At 34.6% G+C, this 25,685-nt stretch overlaps 3 protein-coding genes across 3 annotated transcripts; 2 read left to right on the top strand and 1 right to left on the bottom strand.

Moving 5' to 3' along the window:
• Positions 1–104: 104 nt before the first annotated feature.
• Positions 105–3,964, bottom strand: LOC122609827. Its single transcript, XM_043782768.1, has 5 exons — positions 3,237–3,964; positions 2,325–2,960; positions 1,595–2,143; positions 1,105–1,405; positions 105–554 (listed from the first exon to the last, which is right to left on the bottom strand). The coding sequence occupies exons 1-5, from the start codon at positions 3,819–3,821 to the stop codon at positions 538–540; spliced, it is 2,088 nt and encodes a 695-aa protein (XP_043638703.1). The 5' UTR covers positions 3,822–3,964; the 3' UTR covers positions 105–537.
• Positions 3,965–8,342: 4,378 nt separating this feature from the next.
• Positions 8,343–18,163, top strand: LOC122579225 (beta-glucuronosyltransferase GlcAT14B). Its single transcript, XM_043751347.1, has 4 exons — positions 8,343–9,033; positions 9,148–9,223; positions 9,325–9,440; positions 17,239–18,163. Exons 1-4 carry the CDS (start codon positions 8,481–8,483, stop codon positions 17,751–17,753), a joined length of 1,260 nt encoding a protein of 419 aa, XP_043607282.1. The 5' UTR covers positions 8,343–8,480; the 3' UTR covers positions 17,754–18,163.
• Positions 18,164–19,569: 1,406 nt separating this feature from the next.
• LOC122580522 (transcription initiation factor TFIID subunit 8-like) lies at positions 19,570–20,289 on the top strand. Its single transcript, XM_043752796.1, has one exon. The coding sequence runs from the start codon at positions 19,570–19,572 to the stop codon at positions 20,287–20,289; it is 720 nt and encodes a 239-aa protein (XP_043608731.1).
• The last annotated feature ends 5,396 nt before the right edge of the window (positions 20,290–25,685 follow it).

Raw genomic sequence — 25,685 nt, forward strand, 5'->3', positions numbered from 1 at the left:
TCAGTTCTTAATTATCCAACATAAGATCTATGTATTAGAGAAAGAATGAAGTGCATTGAATACAATGACAAAATTTAATAAATTTCACAGAAGAGTAGCCAAAATAACATTTGAATCATAACTATACAAACCATAGGATTACATATTTGGAAGGCATCCAAATGGAAGTTGCTTCTAGAATCAAATAAAATCAATAAATAGAATATGCATAATGTAACTCTGCTAATTACAGTAATATGTTCAAGTCCACAGATAGCATACAGTAAGCTTGAACCAAAACAAAAACAAAATAAACGCTAATCGTTTTGGTAGTAAAAAAGCCTGATATCTAGCCACAAATCATGAGAAATACACCACAGAAAGCCATCGGGCTTAAATATAATCCCACGATAGCAGTACAATGGGTTTGCTTCATCATCATTATTCAAACTCTTTGGTAACTTCTAATGCATGATCACTTGAATAAGTGTGTCCAACCAGGTTCCATAAAGCTTTGTACATAACATCTGCAGTCTGCTTTTTTCATGTTGAGACCGGCTAAAATCCTAATGCAACTGAATAGTACACACAAACACACATAACTTAGCAAGCAATGGTGAATTTAAATGTATATGGAAACATAAGTTATAACATAAAGAGAACAACTCAACTCATATGTGGACAAGTGGCTAAACAGATAAAATTGGTAAAATAGCTAAAAAAAACCCGAATGTGATGGGCCCAAAGATGCTCACGGAAAAATCTAGTGTTTACGCCTTGCTTAACTACTAACACTTCCAAAATTCATCAACTATTTTTGTAACCATACTTTATATGTTAATAACTCTCGAGGTTAGAAGATGTGCAGCATAATGTTGGTGTCTTAACCCCCTGACCCGCTTTGAAATCACCAATATTTACCTATTTTTCACGCAACACGTATGTAAGCAACCCACCTGCCCATTTTGTAACCATACTTTATATGTGTGTATTAAATTTGAACATCCATGGTCCATAATCAATCTTCAAACTCTAGTCACTTCAGCCAAATCATGAAATCTAACTATATATTGTTATATATGAAACTGACCACAAGGTTTAATTAAAGTCCAAAAAAGTTCTAACCTTTGGAAGTAGAAGGAACTACAACAACGTGCATGACCGTGTGGTTTGGTGGCAATGCTAACCGCAAAGGGAAAAGCTTGCCATTCAGTGGGTTCCTTGAGCAAATAACTATATCATCTAACCCTGTTTGTTCTTTCAAAATTCCAGTCAAATCCGCTAACCCATTCCCCTTGAATACCAATGACATTTCTGCATAAGCATCATCCCCAGAATTCCCATCATCGTCAACCACTGTATAGTACACCATCCTCCCTTCACTCTTTACAGCCTTATTATTATTACTCTCCCAAAAACCACCAACCTGCAGGTTTAATTTCACAAAAGCACGAGGCACATTTGAATCAATACAATAAAAACACAAATCCATCTGGTTCTAAAAGGGGTCGATATTAACATAATTTCTGAAACAGATCAGAATAGAAGTATATGGCTAATTTACAGCATTTACTCACTCTGAAACATAAAATAAAGTAGTAAAATTTGCACAAACCTCAGCAGAACCCGACTTAGGTGTCCTAAGAGAAAACGAGTCAAAATCAGAATCCAAATCCGAATCAACCAATTCAGGTTGTGGCTCCTTTTCCTCTATTCTGGCTTCAACAGTTTCAATATCCCACAATATCCAATCATGATGTGTATAAGGTATATCATGAGTAACCGAGTTTCTCCAAGGAGGTAACCCACTATTAGCCCGTAAATAATTCCCATAACGTGTTTTCAATAAAACATGGAACCCATCACGTATAGGTTCCCAGTCTAGCGATGAATTTAGTTTTTGTGGCGAAGTTAGGACAACTTTACGACCAGTACCCAGCATTGTTTGATCTTCAGATGCTGTGAGGTACTTCCCATCCATGGATTTTAATCTAACGACATTATCAAAACCGGTAACAAACTCAATTGTCCAAATGGATTGTTTTGTTGTCGCGTTACGGTCTTGCAACACATTTTCACCATCTTTTGTGGATAGTAGATACTTGTTGTGGTGGCTTTTAAGCCTAATGGTTTTTGCTTTTCTGAAGAAGTCCATTCCGCTGCTCTGAAATTTGTTAGCCATGTTTTGTTAGTTTTTCTTAACTATTTGTGAAGCTGATTAATGCTTGAAGTTTACAATAGAAAATTATAAAAAATAGTTGAGAGACTTCATTAATAATCTTCTTTTTAAGAAGTGAAAAATGCAACATTTACTAATTTTTAGTGAAGGTAAATGTTTATAATACCAGTTTTGCTGCTTTATCTTTGAAAGAGCTAGAGACCGCAACTGGCAAAGATGATCCACTGTTTTGTGATAGCAAACTTCTTCTCGGGGTCTCGATTTCTGGTGACCCCGAGTAGTCCTCCACCACAGACGAAAAACTAGATACCGAACTCATTACAGAATCTGTATCAGACAACGAAATATCAACAACATCAACCCCCCACAAAACCCAATCTTGTGTGGCAGTTCGATGAGGTATATCGTGTGTGATCGAGTTCTTATAAGGTGGAGGACCGCTATTTGCCCTCAAGAACTTTCCATCCCTCGTACGAAGCTTAACATAGAGCGTGCTTTCCTTTATAGGTTCCCATTCCGTAGTATGGTCTGGTTTCCTTTGAGCCGAATATTGTTGTACCTTTTTTCCAGTCAAACCAAGTAGAAAAGACTCGTTTGTCGCGCTAAGGTATAACCCATGACAACTCTTTAGCCTTATAACATTCGGATTTCCTTCCACATACTCAACGGTCCAACGGGCTCTCGAAGATGACGCGTTATGGCTTTGCCTAACCGTTTCTTCATCGTCATCGGCTACCATGTACTTGTTATGCTGACTCTGTAGTCTAACCATTTTTGCTCTATGAAAAAACTCCATACCGCTCTATATAGGTTCACAAAAACAAAACAGCAATATTATGATCTAAAGTTAAGTTAACAAATGTTACATTAATTTATTTATAGTACGTATCTATATAATCATAACTTTATATGAAAATGATTTCATTCATTCATGTTAAAGCGAACATTATTCTTTTCAGGCATATATTATTCTACTCCTAATATTACTTGTATATAAGTTTAAGATACTGCAGGATATGCACAGAAAAAAAAAAAGCTGAAACAGCACGTATAATAATAATAAGATTTAATTATGTACCTGTAGTCTACCGCTTGCGAGTGGTGACCCATTACACGAAACCGAGCCCCTCGGACCTTCACCCGGAACCCGGTCAACATCGGGCACGGACGAAAAACTCGACATCGTCGACAAATTACTCTCCAACGACTCCAAATCGACCACCTCAACAACCCACAACACCCAATCCTGCGTCGCGGTCCGTACAGGCAAGTCATAAGTAACAGAATTTCGCCAAGGGGGCGTGCCCCCATTACCCCTCAAAAACTTTCCGCCTTTGGTCCTCAACTTGACGAACTCGCCTTCCTTGATCGGCTCCCATTCGACAGATGTATCTCTCTTATTGGCTTGGATATCTAACACAACTTTCTTTCCAGTCATCCCAGTCAAAAATGGCTCCATTGAAGGAGTTAGATATTTCCCTGAGGAACAGCTTCTAAGACGAATGCTATGGCTCTTGCCTTCCACCGTTTCTACGGTCCATCTGGCTCGAACCGATGAGCCATTTCTACTTTGTCGTACGGTTTGTTCATCCTCATCTGCCACCAAAAACTTGTTAAGGTGGCTCTTAAGTCTTACAACTTTGGCCTTATTGAAAAACTCCATTAGTATTAGTATTGTACGTACGTTTTATAAAACTTTGTTGTATATTATTATAGAATTGGGAAAATGAGGGAATGAATGAAAAAGGATTATACTGGATTGATCCTTTTGGATTATTGTGAAGAAATCTTAATAATAATGAGATGATGACTTTTTGATGAGTTGACTATAGGTAGGAAATATTGAAAAGTTGCAAGTTGAAACGTTGAGCTGGTGCATGATCTTCAATCTACTCGGTTTGTTTGACGATTTCAGCAGATTTAAATGAATATGTGTGTCTTTGTGGGGTACAAATTTGGTGATAAAATAATTGTACTTGTATAAAATAGAAATGCATACGAGATACATATAATCATTGCCTAATATTAGAGCATTGCCTCTATTTTTTTTTTTGGATTTACTAACTAGTATCCCTAGTGTACTAGTTAAGAAGCATTTAATGAAGTATTTATTGAAGTCTAACTTTCTTAAAATATAAAAATATGTATTAATTATTCAATTAAAAATAAAAATTGTTGAGCTAAATTAATACACATTAAATAAAATTTTTGATTAATAAAGAAATAACAAGTTCATTAAATGTTTCTTAACTAGTGCACTAGGGGCACTAGTTAGCAAATCTCTTTTTTTTATTAGTTTTTGACAAAAATAGTTTTGTGAAGTTATATAAGGATAAAATAATAAAAATTTATATTTTATTTTGTTAAATTAATTAATGAACGTTTAGATTGAGTCAATCTAAGTTGAGATATTAATTAACACTTAGTTTAGAAAGAATGAAGTGAAAATGATCATAATATCTGGTTTCCTATTATACAATTTAATCATTTCTTAACAAAGGTAAAAAGGTAATGTCTTCGTGTAAATTATTTGAAAGTCAGAGTTTGAATCATGATAAAGATCCGAAATCATTTAAGATGTGTGAGGGTCTTTTAGTAGTTTTCATTGAACATAACGGACTCTAAGAACCCTCATTATTGTATAGGTAATGATCAATCTTTCTAAGTAGTTTAAAAATCATTCTAATTAATAAGATGATGACATGTAAAAAATCAAGGAGTAAGATTACGAAAGAGAATTAGTGGATATCACATGTCATCTTCTTAATGTATTAGGAGGATTATTAAGCTATTTGGTTAAGAGAATTTATCATTTTCCTTTTTATATACAGTAGTACAGCCGGACTCTATTTAAAAATTGTTAAAAGTAAGGCTTTTGTCAAGCAAAGTCCTAATGGCTGCCAATACATCAAATTATTATATATTTATAATTATATGATTCAAAATAAATGTTTGATATGGTATAATTTTTTATATATGTTAAATGCAGTTTTAAAAGTAATATCTTCATTTTTAAGATAATGTTACGTACTTTAATTGAACTTAATTGTCATATGACAAGCTTCGTGATTAGTAAACTTCTCGGGAATCTCAGTGGGTTATAACTTTATGAGAAAGAAAATACAGGGTATATAAGTAATGAAAAAAAGTAAGAAATTGTAAAATACGTCCGGGGAAAATAAAATTGAAAATCGACTTATCCTTCATATCCAATGTGAACTAAAATAAATACATAAAGAAAACATCATCAATAAATGCTAAGGAATCTTCTAAAATATTTTTGTTACGTTTCTTACACGCAAATAGTTAAATTAGATAGACGACTCCTAGTCTACGTAGTACGTACCACGAAACCGAGACTCACGTAAAGTCCTAAACACTAAAATCGTAATTTCTCGGAAATTGCATTACTAATTACTACTTTAAAATAATAAATAGGCTGAAAGGTTTGGGGTGCCCATAAAACCGTACTAAAATTGGAAATAATATCGGGTCATGCGTTCAAAACTATTTCATGACAATCCGCGCCAAAATTTAAAAGATGGAATAAAAATTCTATTTCAAAGCATGTTAAACCGTTAATGTTTTAAGACCGGTACAATATAAGTGCAACATGCAAGCACGTTCTTACCGATCGATTCTCTCGATCTCCATCGAGACATATTGATGCCAACTTTTGAGAATTTAGCATGCCAAAAGTTGATAGGGGTGGAAATTTGACAAGCCAATTTTCCGAAAAATTATGTCGCCCATATGGCCATATACACCCCTCAACTTACATCTAACAAAGATTAAAACTCATCAGAAAAACTCGTCATCAGTCATCAGTGTAATAAAACTCATCATTAAATCGGATTTGAATTTGTGAGATTTTATCCAAATCCATTTTTTCATTTGATGGTGATTGAAGTAGGGTTCATTGGCAAATACTTAACTTGTTAATCTCCTAATAATTATAAAACAACCCTTTATCATTTTTAAAAAAGGAAAAGTCTATAAAAAGGTAACTTATTTAAACAAATTTCCTATTAAAGATAACCTATTTTGTTTTTGTCTATTTAAAGGACCCTATTTCCAAAAAAATTCCTAATAGAGGGTATCTCGTTAGTTTTTGACAGACGACGTCTGTTAAGTGCCACATCACCGATGTCACGTCATCAGTTTGCTGACGTGATAGTTAACTTTGACCGACTTTTATAATATATATCGATTTTATATATAAAAAACATAATTTACACAATTATGTTTCTCTCTCCCCACTTCTTTCTTTCCTCTTTTCGATTTTTCCCCAAAAACCCAAGAACTTTAATTTCCCATTCTCAAATTGGTTAAACATCTTACAAAGGAAGTACTATGTCAACTTATAACTGCATATACGCCTATTTATTTTAGGGTTTAGTGCACCGAAATGAAATAAACTATGCCCAAAAAGTTATAGTATACATGAACTAACGTTTTTGTTTATTGTATGCATAAACTTAGTAAAAATGTTTAAATCATGCAATGTGTATGGCAGCCCATATGAGCTTACATTATATAATAATACTTTTTTTAAACCTGAAACTCGGTCGTCTTAAACCCGTATACCCGACCCGTATATATTACATTACATAATAATACTTTTTTGATTTTTAAATGGGATTAAAATGTATGAAATCGTAATTGAGCTAGCATGTGATAGTTTAAAAAGAAATCACATAAATATTTTTTAATTTATAAAGTAAACAAATATCAAAAATAAAAACAAACTAACGGGTTCCCGATTTCTCGTAGGAAAACCGGTTACTCGAAAGTTAGCATAGAAACGGACCAGTCGGGTCCGGGTTTAACATGGGGACTTTTGATTCGGTTTGAATCCAGGATTATATAAACCCGACCTATACTCGACTCATTACCATCTTTATAGATGAGACTTGGTATTATGATGAAATGGACCTATAATACGAAATATATACCCAGTGTTCTTATAAGTATATGATCCTATTAGGACATAAAAAAAATAGTGTCCCATAAAGCTTGATATAACAACGTATGTAACAAGTGTTTTATTACATACCAACATAATAGGACCTCACCAACATAATAGGACCTCACCAAGTAAGTGTCTTATAAACTAACGTTAATATGACTTACATATCAAGTGTTTTATTAGATACTAATATAATAAAACCCTTAACAATTAAGTGTTTTAAAAACTACCCCTCTTAGGACTTACATATTAAATGTCACGAGAGTAAGTACTCGCACGTTGCGGCGGTGAGATGGTGGGGGTGATAGCTAGGTCAGAGAGTGTGATAGTCAAATGCCTACGGCCTTCGCCCTCCGCCCTCAGATTTAAAAATTCGTCAAAAGTATATCAAATGATCTCTAATGAAAGAGCATGAAATTTTAAGAACACCCATACAATTTTTATGATTTATCGACGTATGATTTTTGAGATAAAAGATTTTGAATGAATTAGAGGAATAAAAAGAGAGAGAAAAAACATGATTGGTTGAGATTTGAGGAGAGCGAAAGGGTATTATGGTTATTTTAGATAAATATAGAATAGATGAGAAGGGTATTTTAGGGATGTACTTAAAATCAATATTGAAAATTTCAACTAAATGTTAAAAATCTGGAAGGAATCTGCTTTATAATATCAGTATAGATTTAAAGTTATTAAATAAGATAACCAAGCTACAAAGTGCTATAGTATCGTTTATTAGGAGCAAATAATAAAAGTGTCCCAACGAAAGCGTGATAACAACCCATTTTTGTTGTAGTGAGGGTTTTGCAAAGCTAAAATAGGTTACAAAACTAAAATGATCATAACATATTATTTGTAAAATATCCCTTTTCTTAAAAAAATAATAAAAAGAAAAATTTCATCTTACAAATGTGTGAAGACTTCATTTAAGTATATTCAGGTTCAAGTTTAGGGGACAGAGTTTACCACTTCGTAATGTCTTCGGACGGATTAGTAAGGAGTTTTTTTCTTATCAGGTATTTTAAATAGACATTTTTATTTCGGGAAAACTTTTTAACACGGACCCAATTAAGATATTATATTTTATACCTCCTGTTGTTGAATCTTTTCAACTTTTTTTTTAAAAAAAGAAAGAAAAAACAAGTCTCTCCTAACTAGTAATGATCCACACTCATCGCCCAAACTTTAACTCCACTCCTTCGACTCCCTCCACTCTTTCACAGACACACACACCACCATCAACAACACAACCATTCACATTTCAACAACCACACACACAAACACACTCACTCACTCACACTCTCATTTCAATCCATCATCACCAAATCCCAACACCAAAACATAAAAACACAAATGAAAAAACCAAAAACAACAACATATAATTACACACATCATCATATAAGAAAATGGATCCTCCCCTTGATTTCAATCCTAACCCTCTTCCTCCTCACAATAATATTCCTAATTTCCCCACCTTATTTCCCTCTTTTAATAAAAATCCCATCTTCCATTTTCGTGGAACACAAACTGACTCCACTTCCAATCTCCACCCTCCCTCCACCGCCCCGTCTCGCCTACTTAATTTCCGGTTCCAAACACGATTGTCGAATGTTAATTCGTGTTTTGCTGTCCATTTACCACCCCAATAATAGGTACATTGTTCATTTAGACGCCGATTCATCCCCTGATGACAGACTTCACCTCTTTAACTTCATTCAAACCCATCCTTTGTTTTCGAAATTTGGGAATGTGAAAATGATTAGTAAGGCTAATTTGGTTACGTATCGTGGGCCCACTATGGTTGCCAATACCCTTCACGCTGCTGCTGTTTTGTTGCGTGATGGGGTCCACTGGGATTGGTTTATTAATCTTAGTGCTTCTGATTATCCCCTTGTTACCCAAGATGGTATCTTTTTCCCATTTTCTTTTTTATTTTTTGTAATAAAAATGTCTGTCTTTCGTAGAATTTGATTAGTATTTGACTGTTTGGTTTGATGAATAATTGTGTTTTTTTTTATAGATTTGTTGCATACATTTTCGTATTTACCAAGGGATTTGAATTTTGTTCATCATACGAGTAAAATTGGATGGAAAGAGTAAGTGATATTTGTTGTGGTGAGTTTGAATTTTTGGTTTAGGGTTGGATGGCTTGAAATGGTTTTTAACGATTGGAATGTATGTATGTGTATATATATAGGTCGAAAAGAGCAAAGCCAGTTATAGTTGATCCGGGATTGTATATGACGAAAAAATCTGATGTTTTTTGGATCACACAAAGAAGGAGTGTGCCTACTGCATTCAAATTATTTACAGGTACTTTTATGACCTTACTGACTTACAATCGTCTGAATGATAAGTTCGGTTTTTGGATGGTGTATAAGGTGTAAATTCATACTTCTGTCACTTCCGTGTGTGTGTTTAACTAGATTTACGAGGATTTACTTCTGAATGTAAGTTAGACTGGTAGTTGATAATCTCAACATGATGTGATCAAACATTCTTCAGTACTTGTTATTAAGGGCTTTGTCCTATATATAGCTAATATAGATATAGAACTGCTATAAAGTTTTCAATCTGTTCCTTTCTGTTAAACAGCTTTAGATGACCATAAAGTGCCTCATTTTCTCAAGTAATGTATATGGTTCTTTTTATCTATATATATGGTTCATTTGAGACATCTAGGAGGATTTAATATATGGACCCATGGAGGCCCAACCTGTAATCATTCTACCATTATGAGTATCCCCTACTCGTAAGAACCATAAAACTCGAGCCACTCTAGCCGCTTTCTTCATCTCACAACTTGGAAATAAGCAAGCCAATTTGTGTACCAGCGGACTGCGGACCCAATCAATCTGGAATAGCTCACAATCCAACCTGTGTAATATCATCACTTGAGTTACGGGCAAATGCCACCAAGCCTGGTAATTTGATTTTCGATTTTGGACAAGTTTCACCAATAATATTTGGATGACACTTTCTAACTCAAGAATATAAAATCTACAATTTGTGATGTAACTTATCTTCATCTTGTCTTCATTATTTTGCTCTCAACTCAATCTGGAATAGCTCACAATCCAACCTGTATAATATCATGATTATCATCACTTGAGTTACGGGCAAATGCCACCAAGCCTGGTAATTTGATTTTCGATTTTGGACAAGTTTCACCAATAATATTTGGATGACACTTTCTAAATCAAGAATATAAAATCTACAATTTGTGATGTAACTTATCTTCGTCTTTTTTTCATTATTTTGCTCTCAATTACTAGTATTTCATAAAGTATTCTAGTTGTTTAGTTATTATCCTAAGCTGAGCAATCGAGTCGATACGTAAGTATAGTTTTCCCATGTAGGTTGTTATTTCGACCATTTCATTTTCGGGTTAGAAGGTATCCGGAAATACATGATGTTGTCTTATGCTAATATTGCATTATGAATCCACTTTTAGCAAAATATTCATATTTTTGATAGACAATTGATATGAATCATATGATAATTGACCTTAGAAATTTGAGTAAATAAAGTATCCTTTTTATCCGGGGTTGCTAGTGACTTGAGGTCAGACTGATAAGAACAGGTTTGATGAGATGATAATAGGCTAGTCTTTTATTAAAAAACAAAAGATAGTGGCCCAATTCGAGAAGGGCACTGTCTCCGATTACAAGAACAATGAAATAAGAATAATTCTGAATGAATGATAATGAAAAACTAGCCTATTATTTATACTATTAAGAACAACAATCTACTCCCTAATTTTCTGAAAAATCATTTAATCAATCACCGATTTGATTGAGAGGATTGAGCCAGTTTCCAAAAATATAATTCAGCTGCCCCACTTTTGCATATTTGACTTGATTCTTCCTTCTAGAATACATTTTTAATGGTGGACCTCTATCATTACTTCCCTCCCGGTAAAACACCTTGTCCTCAAGGTGGAATGCAGGAAATTGCTCAGCCACTCGATCATAGGTTTCCCACATAGATTCTTCTATAGGGCGATTGCACCATGAAATCAACAATTCTAAGACGGGTTGGCCAGCTTCATAGACCCATCAATGACTGATAACCGAGTTGGGTTGTAAATCAATGTCCCAGTCTTTGGTGATGGGTAATGGGTTACTTGGCACCGAAGAAAAATAGCCATGGGCAGGTTTAAGCATCGAAATGTGGAATACTGGGTGAATTCTAGCTTCATATGGTAATTCCAACTCATAAGCAACTGGGCCCGCTGCCCGTTTGACACGATACGGCCCATAAAACCTAGTTTTATGGGTTACAAAAAAAGAGGTCGACTCTATGGTATAAATACAGAAGATATTGCTAGCAAACTTAACTAGCAAGACAACTATTTAGCCAATAACATAAAAGATATTATGAGACATATATGGCAAAGATAACACCATATATTTACTAATTCCAATACTCCCCCTCAAGCTAGAGCATGTAAGTCAACAATGCCCAGATTGCTAAGTAAAGTGCGAAGTTACACAACTCCAAGACCTTTCGTGAGAAGATCAACAAGTTGTAGGTTGGAGTCAATCGACATAAGACAAACTTCTTTAGACGCAACTCTCTTACGAACAAAGTAACAATCCATTTCAACGTGCTTAGTGCGTTTGTGAAAATCTGGGTTATTTGCTATGTGTCTAGCCGCCTGGTTGTCACAGAAAAGAACACTAGATGCAAGTTGAGGAACGCCCAGTTCCTTCAAGAGCCATCGCATCTAAATGATTTCACTCACAGCAGTAGCCATGGCTCTATACTCGGCCTCAACGGAAGATCGTGAAACAACCGATTGCATTTTAGTTTTCCATGAGATAGGGGCACCTCCAAGAAGCAACAAATAACCTGTTCGTGAATGCCTTGTAAGTGGACAACCAAGCCAATCCGAATCAGAGTAAGCAACCAAGTTCATGTCACCTTACTTTGGCAAGAGTATGCCTTGACCAGGAGTAGCCTTAAGATATCGTTAAATTCTAGACAATGCATCCATATGATTTGTAACAGACTGACTAAGAGTGTTGACCGAGTAGGCGATGTCTGGACGGGTAGCCTGAAGATAAATTAATCTGCCAATGATTCGCCGATAATGTGTAGCATCGACCTATGGTTGTTTGTCGTCCATAACAAGCTTTAAGTTTTGCTCAATAGGAAAAGAACTTGGACGACATCCCTCCATGCCGCTATCTTCCAAAATATCGAGTGTATTTCCTTTGACTTAAAACAAGTCCACTGGATGTCTTGGCTACCTCGATGCCAAGGAAGTATTTTAAATCACCAAGGTCTTTAATGCTAACCTTGTCATGAAGACATTGTTTGATTTCTTGTATCTTCTGTAAATCATTGCCCACTATGATAACATCATCAACATAAATGAGACTAGCAATGAAGATGTCATTTTTTCTGTATATGAAAAGCGAATGGTCTGATTTAGATGATGAGAAACCGAGTCCTTGAAGAGTCGTGGTAAACTTTTGATACCAATTTCTTGAAGCTTGTTTAAGACCATAAAAAGATTTTCGCAATCGACATACTCTGGTCTTGTTTTTGTTAGAAAAACCTTGCGGTATCTTCATGTATACTTCTTCATCAAGGTCACCGTGTAAGAAAGCATTGTTAACATCAAGTTGGTGGTGGATTAGCCAATTATTTTTAGTTGCCACAGCTAGTAATGTGCGAACGGTGACTAGTTTTGCCAGCGGAACAAACGTGTCATGAAAATCTTCCCCTTTAATTTGTGTGAAAACCTTAGCTACCAGTCTCGCCTTATATCTCTCGATATCTCCATTTGGCTTGTATCTGATTTTATAGACCCATTAGAATCTATAACTCGTTTTCCTTCTGGTAAAAACTCAAGAGTCCATGTATCATTTTGTTCAAGAGCTTGAATCTCCTTTTTCATGGCCTCAATCCATTTTGGATCCTGCATTGCTTGTTTAAAATTTTTCGGCTCATCATTTGTGGTGATGGCCGCCAAAAAAGCCTTATGATTATTATAAAAATTATTATAAGAGACATAGTTGGTAAGGGGATGTACCGTCGAGGCTTCTTGAGTTGATGTGGTGGTGCGTGCATGGTCAATCGGAGAGGGGAGATCAACAACGAAATCGCTTAAATACTTGGGTTGAGTTCGATCTCTTCTTGGCCTTGAGTTCTCTGTTAGTTGTATACTATTTTGTTGAAAGTCAATTTCATTGTGGTGTTCTTGAGAATAATGTTCATTTGCAACCTCTAAGTTTTGTGAGTTACTGGTAGGCCCATTGTTTGATGTTTCATCATGCAAGGGATTTATGTCAAAATGGGGGGCATCTATATTTTGGGGTAGAATGGGATTAAAAATATCATAATCATTTTGATCTCGCATAGAAGCCGGGAAAAGATAAGTGTATTCATGATATTTGACGTCATGTGACACAATAATCTTTTTATTTTCGATGTCAAAAATTTTATAGCCTTTTGTCCCTTAAGGATAGCCCATAAAAATCCCAGGTCTCCCCCGCACTTTAAACTTATCACCTTGTATCTCAATGCTCCAAAAATAAGTTAAACAACCAAAAACTCTCATATGATCATATTCGGGCTTTTGGTTGAACACCAATTCGTATGGAGTCTTATCACCAAGAGTTTTGGAAGGTAATCGATTGATAATATAAGCGGCCGTCAGAACACATTCCCCCCAAAACTTCTTTGGAAGATTAGCTCCAAACCGTAAGGCTCAAGCAGTGTCAGGTAAGTGTCTATGTTTACGCTCCACAACTCCATTTTGTTGGGGTGTATGAGGGCAAGTGGTTTCTAACAAAATACCTTGTTTGGTGTAGAAATTCATCGTGAAATTTGAAGTAAATTCCCCACCATTGTCACATCTTATTTTCTTAACGGTTTTGCTAAATTGATTTTCCACCATCTTGCAAAAGTTGACTAAACAAGTACTAGCATCACTTTTGTGTTTAATGAGAAAAACCCAAACACTTCTACTAAAATCATCCATAATGGTTAAAAAATAGTTTGCACCAACAAGTGAAGGAATACGATATTTGCCCCACACATCACAATGCAATAATTGAAAATATTCTTTTGTCCTAATGGTACTAGTGGAAATGGTGATCTTGTGTGTTTTGCCTTTGAACAAGAATCACAAACTTTATTTTTAAGATTGAAAGAGAAATCTTTGAGGAAGTCAACTCTAGCAAGCTTCTCTGCGAAACTCACCCGCACCAATCAAGTTCCTCGAACGAAGCCCCTGCATCACACAAAAGTCCGGGAAAAAAGTTATAGCACATTGAAGGTCTTTAGTTAATCGGCTAACAGATAAAAGATTGCAATTGAACTTAGGAACATGCAATATTCCTTCTATCTTAGAACCACCAGGCAAAGTATAATCACCCTTTCCCTCTACTGGAATCGCATCACCATTAGGAATTTCAACAGGAATTTCATGAGGTATTTTTCTTTTATTTACTAGAATATCATCTCGACATGTTGTGTGATCGGTGGCTCCCGAATCTACAACCCAATCCTCTTTATCATTGAAACTACCTGTCATGTTGGCAACACGCTTGACTTCCTTATCACCTGTAGTAACCCCATCCTCGAAATGTTTCAAGAATCCGTTGTATTGTTCCATTGTGAGGCCTAGAACCGGACTCGATCCAATCTCAACATGCGAAGCTTTCGGCTTGCCTTTGTCCACTTTTGCTTTTCCTCGCCACCAATCTGGATAACGAATCCGCTTGAAACAGCTATCCCAATCATGTCCATCTCGATCACACTTTGTGCAATGTTTCACCTCTTCCTCTTGCTTTGATGATTTTGGATATGTTCTTGGTTTGTGTTGACTGGATGATGTGTTTTCACGCTTAAATGGGACAGAAGCTTTAAAAGCAGCAACGTCCATGGCTGGTTTCTTCTCCTCGGTTATTACTCTTTGTAGTTCATCTTCTGCAACCAGGTGGTAGGCAGTCCCGAGACTCGGTGTTGGTTTAGTAGCAAGAATCTGAGTTTTAATGACCCCGAACTCATGATCGAGACCCATAAGGTACTCGTAAAGCTTTTCCTTCCCTTGTCGTTCTACTAGTCGCTTACCAATGTCACACGTGCAGAAACTGGAAGACCATCCCAATGCACCAGAATCTTGACTGCCATCTTGCCATTTCGTTTCACAATCTGTCTATCAATCACTGATCTTGGCTGAAGTAAAAATCTGGGATGAGCTGGTAAAGGAGCTGTCAATGTAAGAGGACCATGAGCTTTCTTAAGATGATAATAGGCTAGTCTTTTATTAAAAAACAAAGGATAGTGGCCCAATTCGAGAAGGGCACTGTCTCCAATTACAAGAACAATGAAATAAGAACAATTCTGAATGAATGATAATGAAAAACTAGCCTATTATTTATACTATTAAGGACAGCAATCTACTCCCTAATTTTCTGGAAAATCATTTATTAAATTGATTGCATAAAATCAATCACCGATTTGATTGAGAGGATTGAGCCAGTTTCCAAAAATACAATTCAGCTGCCCCACTTTTGCGTATTTGACTTGATTTTTCCTTCTAGAATACACTTCTAATGGTAGACCTCTATCACAGACTCATGAGGTCTTTACCATTTTGCTTGTCATATGGCCGTAAAAAAATAGGGCAGTGATTAAAGCTTGGTGTTATTAGTCTGTATGTGATATTTTCCTTAGAAGGACAATTCTTGTAGTTGTCGGCCCTGTGGCAGTCTTGATGGCATTATATGACTATACGTTAATGTACTTAAAATATTTTGCCTTCAAGTCATTTTAGGGATAGTTGACGGTCTTGTGCAAGTCTGGTTTTTTTCTTTCTGAAAATTGGAATTGTAGATCACATTCGTCTATGACTGTCAAATTTGAACTCACTATAACCTCACGTTTAACCATTTATTTGAATAATTAAACAACAAACATCATGATAGTTTCAGTTCTGCTGCAGCCATTGATATTTGTTTCGCTCCTTAGATATAATATAGGAACAAAAATGGAATTTAAGTTGGATAAAACAAATAAAACATTGGCTTTTCAAATTTGAGGGAAGGTTGATGTATTAATACTGTCATATTAGTTTGGGTGTAGGCTTACAAATAAAATTGTCATTTCTTAGGTAAAAAACAAAGGGGTGTGACAGTATCACCAATCTTTCTCCTTGTGTCTATAACATTACAGGAAAACTTCGTTGCAACATTTAACTTTGTATTATATATATTTTCCCAAAACAACCCCTTTTGTTAAAAATGGGTTTCTTATTGGCATCTGGATCGAGGGGTAAAAATGTACATGGTGTTTCACTGTCTTTATTCACTTAGTTGTTTTTCAAGGATGTGTGACTCGGAAGTGTCAATAACATCTTAAATGTGTGACTCAAAAGGGTCAATAACATTTTACAACGAAGGAAAGATTACCTAATTTTATCCATCGTTATCAATCCTAATAATGCCTCTTGAAACTAATTGCTCTAAAGAATATTTCCTGTGGCATGTGCTTATGTTTTAGACATTGCTTTTGAAAATTTGAACTCATAATTTGACTCAAGTTGACTAGGAGACAATTTGGTGGAAATAGTTCAACGTGTATGCGTTGTTGCATTAGTTTTTGATGAACATACGATCTTTAGTGATGGTACATATTAAAATTGCAGGATGGGTAGTGGGTCAAAATAGCTTATTATTTTCAAAAGCCTGGTTAGGTTTTCCTGTCCACTTTTTGTGTCCAAATTATTATATACTTTAGAATTACTTACTGTATTGAATATGAGAATATCAGAAACTATCCTTAATATATTACTCTTATTCTTATAAATAAAATGAGTTCCGTGGTTGTAACTTGTAATACATTTTAGGCGACCTTCGTCCGTTTACCTCATACATAATTTCTCTATATTTATAGTACCTATTTGACCTGATGTCAATAAAATACAATCCAAGTTGGACCGTTCTGCTATGTATTGTCTGTGTGATGAGCCTGTCATGGGCAGATTATCCATCGGTTTTGGTACTTGTCATTATATTTCATACTAATGTAAAGTCTCAAGTTTCAACTTTGCAATTAGATATAACAACTTCAATTTTTTGGCATTTCAACTCAGGGTCTGCTTGGATGGTATTATCACGACCTTTTGTTGACTTCTGTATATGGGGCTGGGACAACTTGCCCCGAACCGTCCTAATGTATTATGCAAATTTTATCTCATCTCCCGAAGGCTATTTTCACACAGTTGTATGCAATGCAAAACAGTTTCGCAATACTACAGTCAACAGCGATCTACACTTCATATCATGGGACAACCCTCCGAAACAACATCCCCATTACCTCACTATGGATCACATGCAGAGAATGATCGACAGTAATGCTCCTTTTGCAAGAAAGTTCCATAAAGATGATCCTGTACTAGACAAGATCGACTCTGAACTTCTTAATCGTGGCCCAGGAATGATTGTTCCTGGAGGGTGGTGCAGTGGAAGTAGTTCGAATGGGTCAGACCCGTGCTCTTTTGTGGGAAATATGACACTACTCAAGCCTACATCGGGTGCAAAGAGGCTCGGGAATTTAATTAGTTCCCTTTTGTCAAGACAGAGTTTCAGACCAAAGCAATGCAAATAGGAAGAATTGGTAAATAATGACTGTAATTAGTTAAAGTTGTTATAGCAGAAAATCCGCTGTTACAGAAATTAAAAGTTAGTGAAAATTCAAAGGGAAAATGATATAAACTTTGCTGCATCCAGGTGCAGCTGAAGAGAGTTGTTTGATATGGTTTTTTGTTTTACAACATTTAGAACTAGTTTTTTACGGATAGGATCCTCTCAAGTTAATATACAACTTGACCTCTCAAGTTGTGATGTTTGTGAGTCAGGATATTATTTTGTTAGCATTCATTGTCTCACAAAACCAACTTGATAGATCTAGTTATCAAGTTAGTTGAGAGGTCGAGAGGATCTTTATCCCTTTTATGTGTACTATTAATGAATTGAAAGCTAAGAAAAAGAGAAGGTTATATCAATGCCTTCTTATTACCGGGCCTTTCATATTAACCAGTTGGTTTAAACCATAATAATTAAAATTTTTCATATTTAATATGATATTAATTATGTTATAAGGGAAAATGATCTGTATTGCAGATTTTACCTAAACTTACGTACTGCAACTTTAAAAAAAGTTATAAATTAAGCCTTTGAATTTGATAAATATACATAGCTTTTGAATTTTACATAAACCCTCCCCCCCCCCCCAAAATTTTACATAACCCCCCACCACACTTTACTTAAGATATGTACTGCATTAAATAGCGAATATGAATAGCCAAAAATAGTTAATAGCAAAGATTGTAAGAGTTTATTGAATTCCTCTGCATGTGTGAGCCTGCTTAGCTCAAAGGTTAGAGCATCGCATTTATAATGCGATGGTCATTAGTTCGATTCTGATAGTCGTCTTTTATCTAGTTATTTTCTTGCATTGCATACCTCAATTATGGTGTTTACATCTATTTATTAATTTAATTTCATTATGCTACTTATAAATAAATGAAAAATCTTATATTAAGATTGGAATAGAAATATGTTTAATTTAAAAGATTAGATGTCAAAAAAGCTAAGGGTAATATTATAACCATGTTGAAAAGTTTTCTAAATCAAATGCTTCGTATGAAATATATAGAGAAAACATATGTACTACTTTGTATCTATGTTATGTAATGTTAAACTCATATATCAGGGATTTAATATATACATTTAATAAATTTTATGTATAGAATAAATTATTATTTGTTTTACAATTTTGTAGTTTTAAATTTTAATCATTCCTCAAATTATATCTATTAAAATATCAAATGTTTGTTATTTATAAATGATGGTACATGAAAAAGTTAAAATGTCCTCTAGGAATTATTTTGTGAGTGGAACATCATAAAGCTATATATGATGTTAACATCATATAAATAAATCCCTTAACACATATGCATATTGTAAGTGGAATGATGGATCGGTGAGTTACGATTCATTCATGGTACAATTCGAACTACTATTCAGATCTTCTTATATCGTATCTTATTCAGATTATCAACTACGAGTTATTTATTGGTTTTATCACATTTTTAGACCAGTTACTATTTGTTCACGGTATACCTTGAACTACTATGCGGGTTTTGATATATCGTATCCATTCGAATTTTCATCTACAAGTTAAGTTCAAATCTCACTTCCTATATTTGTACGAAAGTTGTTGGTTTCATCCTAAATATGTGTGGTTCAAGCGTCAATTAAATGTTAATATGAATACTAATTAGTAACTAAAATAAAATTAGACCCAATCCTAAGTTAAACGCAAATTCTAAATAAATAAATAACATAAAATAAAATTTAAAACACTTCTGCTGATTCAACAAAAGGTTTTAAAATTAGGGTTTTAAAATCACTTCGCGCCGATGAAGACGAGGAAGAAGACAACAAGAACTTTATCATCACAATCTCAACTCAATCTTTTCCAATCATCGGATTTTCACACCGCCGTCGCTAAAATCGCCGTCACGCAAATCTGCAAATCCGCTGGATACGCCGCCGCTCAAACTACCGCACTCGAAACCCTAACTAACATCACCGTGAGGTACCTTCAATCAATAGCGAAATCCGCCGTCATCTCCGCCGTATCCACTGGCCGTACAGAATGCAACCTGTATGACGTAATCCGTGGATTTGAAGACTTACATTATGACGTTGGATTTACCGGTAACGAAAATCCTAATAAACGGTTATATAGACTTGCTGACTCATCGATTCTTCTAGATATTATGAAGTTTGTGTATCGGAATCGCGAGATTCCTTTTGCGAAGCCGTTGCCACGTGGATGTCACGTGGATTCGCAGTGTTTGTTTCGTGACAGTGAGAAAGTATTGAAGCATGTTCCTAGATGGTTACCGGATTTTCCGGTAATTATTGAAAAAGAAGAAAAAGCGGTTGTGGCTGACGTGGAAAATGAGGGTGAAAAAATTATGAAGAAAATAGTTGTGGGCGACTTAGCGGTAAAAAGGGAAAAAGTAAATTTTAAGATCAATGAAAGGAGTAGTGGTAGAAATAGTAAAAATGAGATTAAAGTTGAATCTGGAATTCGTAAAGGTGTAAAAAGGATTTCATGCCATAATGATTAACGATAACGATAACGAGAAGTTTGCTAATCGTTATGATGAACTAGCAGCAGCTGCTAAATTTTGAGAAGTAAGTGAGACTTTGTAAATAGAAAAGATTTTTTTTTGTTAAATATGGAGTTGAGATTATGGATTTTGTTTAAAGGATTTACAGTATGATATTGAGTATTTTCATGTTTTCTTTTATGCATAACAAGTATATTTGGTAGTAATTGTTGTTTGTTTGGCGGCAGGGCGATATTAGGAATATAAGCATGATTTGGAGAACTTGTTTTCTGTGACTAAGTATGTCTTAGTATTAATATGTTTTTTGTGCTACTTACTACTTTCTATGCATTTTATCTTAAAGTTTCGTGTGGTTGATGTGTTAGTTTGTGTTGGTTTAATGGAATGTAGGTTTGATTCTGTGTTACACTTTGCTTCGTTACTTTGATAATAATTTGATTGGATCGATTACTCTGTAGTCTGTACCAAGTCATGGCCTAATACAATTGTAAGAAGGTTTGTGCTAAATCATTGAATGGTTTCAGATACTGTTGTAAACGACCTTTTATTTTGTCGTTTAATAATGATGATTGTCTTCATCATGTTCAGATTTTAAGTATGTGGTATAGAAATATACATGTTAAAAGTACTATATGCGGCATTTTTGGAAGGATGATTTTTGGGTTGTTGTAAACATTTGATTGCATGTTTAGTGATTTTTTGATTGTTTTAGGTCGATTCATTGACATCTTTTTGGTTTTACCTACTTTTTTTAGATTAAATCTCTTTGACTAGAATCTAATACAATCAAATATCCATATAAATTGGGTGAAATTTACACTTTAATTACTTTGCCGGAAGTGGTTTATGGCAACACAGATCTTTAAGAACTCTTTCATATGATTAAGTCTTTTACATGCAGATGCCAGGTACACTTTTGGCAATGGCATGGTTGAACCGACTAAGTATAATGATTTATGGTGGAATCTTCAAGGTTTTGATTCGTTTCCTTTTGCTACTTAAAAATTGATCTGTTTTCACCATGGATTTTCTATGGTATCTTTTTGTTTGGTAAGCTTTCGTTTCTTTTTTGCAGCATGATCATTTTGAAGGCCATACGTACGGCATAGTATCTGCCTTCCAGGTACATTTTTTGTACGACATTGTATAGTGTGCCTATCATATTAAAACTCTCCAGATCATGCTACCAAAGATAACTAAAGTTGGTCTTAAAATGTCCAATAGATTTTTGTCAAATGAGGCTATGAGCCAAGTATTTAACAAGAGAAATCTATTTTTGGCTGTCATGTTTTTATAGTTCGGGTTTGCAGAAATTCACCATTAACTTATAAGTGAGTTGTTTCGGGTTAAGTTTTATCAACAGGTAGAATATATAAAGCTAGCTAAAATCATTAATGAGTAATTATAAATTTTTGGAAATAACGAGGTCAAGAACTTGGAAAACCATAGAAGTCAAGACCTTAATTTCTACTTGATTTCTACTTGATATGTTCATATGTGTATGTTCTGTATATGGTATTCTGCTAAACTATGTGAGTATGTGTTCTGTTCGCAGTCCATTCATTTAATAACACTAATAAGTTTTGTTCTAATAAAACCTTCAAAAGCCTCATTTTCAATCATTCCATTCATTTTCCTTTTTTGTGTTCTAATCTTTATTCATTTGTTCACATAAATTTATTATTTTTGGCAAGTTTCTAATCATTTTTGGCAAGTTTCTAATCATTTTTGTACAATCTATTCATTTTGTCACACAAACTTCATTTTTTTTGGCATTACATTTATAATATATGTACAAAAGAATTAATATAAAAAGATTTCGGATTGGCGGGTCGACCTTCAGGTTGAAAATCCCAACTTGGACCTAACTAAAAAAATCAGGTTTCCGGGTAGAAAATGTATAATCCTAGCCCGGTTTTTTCAGGTTGGGTTTCGGGTTTGCGGGTTGATTGACAACCCTAGTGTTAGGAGGTTAATATGATAAAATATTAAAGCTATGCTAAGAATTAAAAATCGTTAGTTTAATATAAAAAAAAACTTTATTTAACATACATCATACCCAATAAGTAAAAAATAATTTGAATTGACTTTTATATCTATATTAACTATTAACTATATAAAAATCATCCACCGCATGTTGAAATGTTCCAATTGTAAATGACTATTTTGCCCTTAATAAATTAATTATGCACTAAACTCTTATTTTATCAATTTACATCCTAAACCCTTGTGTTCTAAAATATCTCCAACACCACCTTTACATGAATTACATTTACATCAACCTATATATCACCACCAATCGTCGCCACCACCACCAACCACCGTCTCCGCATTGCGCGGGTACCGTGCTAGTCTAATCATAAAAAAAAAACAAAAAATTAATATTAGTAGGTTGTGCATTGCATAGCCAAGAAATCGTTAGTGTTAGCAATAAACAACTTCAACTCTATGTAAATTTATAACAAATATAAATGTACTCGTCCTATTTGAGTTTTAGAGGAGAAAGGATACCAAGCTAATGAACACGCATTTAAACATATTTGAATACTCTACGATATATCTATACGCCTTAATATAGTGAGACATATTCTTCCCCTTCACTGCTAGTCTTACAAATTTACTATGACCATGTGACCCACAAGTTAGGCGCTTTGTAAAATAGCAGACGACGCGTAACAATTTATACATCAGCATACACTCAATATAGAATATAAAACGCTAAGGGTAGAATTTAGCCTATAACTAAAAGAGGAGTTTATTATAATGATGAATTGATGATGGTCTGTTTTTGTATTTGGAAAGTGTGTGAGCTGCTAGGAAACCACCTGGTTATGCATTCGTTGAGTTGCATGATCGCAGGGATGCTCTAGAATCTAGATGCTATTCAAGCTCTTGATTGTATGTTTCATAACCCAAAACCATACGCAGGTGAAATGGCTTTGAAATACTGTGTTCAATGTTAAGGTTTCTGTTTGTTCGGCATTGATTATAATCATGATCTATATGTTTGCCATTGTTATATGCTTATTTATTAAATAGGGGAAAATGGTTGCCGTGTTGAGCTTTCCCATAATTCTAAAGGAGAATGTGGATCGGCGGTGGAGGTCGTGGTGGTGATGACCTCAAGTGTTACGAATATGGCGAGCCTGGTCATTTTACACGGGAATGTCGATCAAAAGTTGGACCACGAGGTGCTGACTCGATAATGCTTTAGATGTTCATACGTTTGCCTTATCCACTTACATTCTAGCTGATCAGCCATTGCAATATGATTAAAAAAACGATTGACTAGAATATACCTATGGATGACAATAAAATGGTTTGTAGGAGTTATAGTCCATGGTACTGTCTTCATGGAAGAATGTCTCCACTTCATCGTAGCATATTACCAGACTTGGTCGTAGCTACAGCAGGTGACCTCTGTATCGCCATGCTCGATGTGTTTCACTTTATGCAAATGGGTATGTTCTCTGTCTAGATGTGTATTATTTTCGTTACAAGCTATATACAATTCTTTGCTACTAAAAAATTGTAACTCTGTGATAGACGTACATTTTTATGTAAACTTTCTTTGCTGTAATAATGTGATATATGATTGCATTCTACTATGTTTGAACGATCAAACTGGAAGTGGATGTATAGCCAAAGGGTGGTGCTATTGAGTATTGACTCCCTCTGAACTTGGAGGTGTCTTACATGCTTAAGTTTCTTTTATGGGACTATTACATGCGTCTAATACTTATTATGAATTGCTTTGGTTGCTAAACTTATATCATATATTTTTGGCTTGTGTTGCTAGGTTTTGTTATTGGATGACATATGGCCACTTTATTTGCCCTTCACTTTCTAAGTGTTAGACTTTAGTACTTTACATGGTTTAGCTTCACATCTTCTCTGCACTTCATCATCATCAACATGTGTGGTCGTGCTTTTTGGTTCTTAATGATTATTAGCAAGAAGGCTTCTGATATGTGTCTTCATCAAGTGTCTTAATAGTCTGTTCAAAAAAATGTCTTAATCGGCTGATGAAGCTAAAGTCTTGATTATTTTAGTGAAGAATTTGGTGTTTTTCGTGTTAACTGTAGGGTATCTTAGATTAAGATTTTGGCTTCGGTTTTGATATTACAGTTGGGAGCAAGCAATCCAGAAGGAGCTCGAAGGTGGATACATTCGTTACAAGATGTTACAATGGAACCAAGAATGAACTCGAAGAGAAGATGACAGCCATTTAAGTACTTATGTATTATGATATATAATGGTTAAATCTTTATGATTTTAGACATGATAAAAATCAATATGTTAATTGAGCAAATGAGAAGCCAATTCTTATGTTGATTGAAATGTTCATTTGAAAACTAAATTTTTTGTAAAAACTAGAAAACTGTTAAAACACATTGTGTTTTAATTGTGTTTTTATAAAACACACTGTGTTTTTATTGTATAATCTAAAATACATTGTGTTAAGTTTTAAATCACGGTGTGTTTTTGATAGCGTTGTAAATCAGAAAATTGTTCAAACACACTGTGATATGAACTTAACATAATGTATTTTCGAAAAATTAATTAAAAACAAATTGTGTTAAATTCGGAATACAATGTGTTTTGACAATTTTTTAGTTTTCACGAAAATTTAGTTTTCAAATGATCAAAACCCTTTCTTTCTGTTTACAAGATTATTTAAATTATGGTGGCGGTTGTCATAGTTGCTTGTGCTTCTGCTGTGAATATTTCGCAATAATGTTTGTCTTAGTCTATGGTGGTTTTTATTGTGTTTAAATTTATAAAATGTTGTACAAGTAACTATCATAAACCACACACACTTGCGAGCATAGAACCCGGTCAGCGTAGTATAGTCTAGTGATAAATTACAGGATCGCTCGACGCTTTGCACTACCTAATCTAATAATACGTGTAATTCTAGCGGTTGTAGGGTTGTCACGATTTCTTATTATACTAATGCAATAAAAAGTAAATAAAGGCCACAACCGCTTATTCAGCGAGAGGCTCAGTCTGAAAATAGATTGAGAAAGCAAATAACAGTAATATAATTAAAATACTTGTATGGCATCTTCGATCTCATGGTACGACCAAATGCTATTCTACTTGTTTGTTAGACTGTTGGAAACTTAATCACGACTCAGATTCTCGTTAGATTCACTTTGCCTAATTGCTATTGTTGTCGCTAGACTCACACTAACTTATAAACAAATTCTCGTTAGATTCATTGTTTAAACATTAATGACCTAAAGTTTGTGTTACTAATTCATCTTTTAGTTACCCGCCTCTTAAGCCATGACCAAATAATAACTCTCCTGTGACCACAGTGCTCGTTCCAAGTCACTGAATCGCGTCTGACATTGTTAAGCATCATGTTTTATTCATCTTAATTATTA

The sequence above is a fragment of the Erigeron canadensis genome, chromosome 8 (assembly GCF_010389155.1).
Source record: "Erigeron canadensis isolate Cc75 chromosome 8, C_canadensis_v1, whole genome shotgun sequence".
Lineage (NCBI taxonomy): Eukaryota > Viridiplantae > Streptophyta > Magnoliopsida > Asterales > Asteraceae > Erigeron > Erigeron canadensis.

Coding starts and splice junctions, on each gene's coding strand:
- LOC122579225 (XM_043751347.1), top strand. CDS start 8,481: ATGAAAAAACCAAAAACAACAACATATAATTACACACATCATCATATA. Junction 9,224..9,324: donor AGTAAAATTGGATGGAAAGA/GTAAGTGATATT, acceptor GTATATATATAG/GTCGAAAAGAGCAAAGCCAG. Junction 9,441..17,238: donor TGCATTCAAATTATTTACAG/GTACTTTTATGA, acceptor ATTTCAACTCAG/GGTCTGCTTGGATGGTATTA.
- LOC122609827 (XM_043782768.1), bottom strand. CDS start 3,821: ATGGAGTTTTTCAATAAGGCCAAAGTTGTAAGACTTAAGAGCCACCTT. Junction 2,144..2,324: donor AAGATAAAGCAGCAAAACTG/GTATTATAAACA, acceptor AACAAATTTCAG/AGCAGCGGAATGGACTTCTT. Junction 1,406..1,594: donor CTAAGTCGGGTTCTGCTGAG/GTTTGTGCAAAT, acceptor TTAAACCTGCAG/GTTGGTGGTTTTTGGGAGAG.
- LOC122580522 (XM_043752796.1), top strand. CDS start 19,570: ATGAAGACGAGGAAGAAGACAACAAGAACTTTATCATCACAATCTCAA.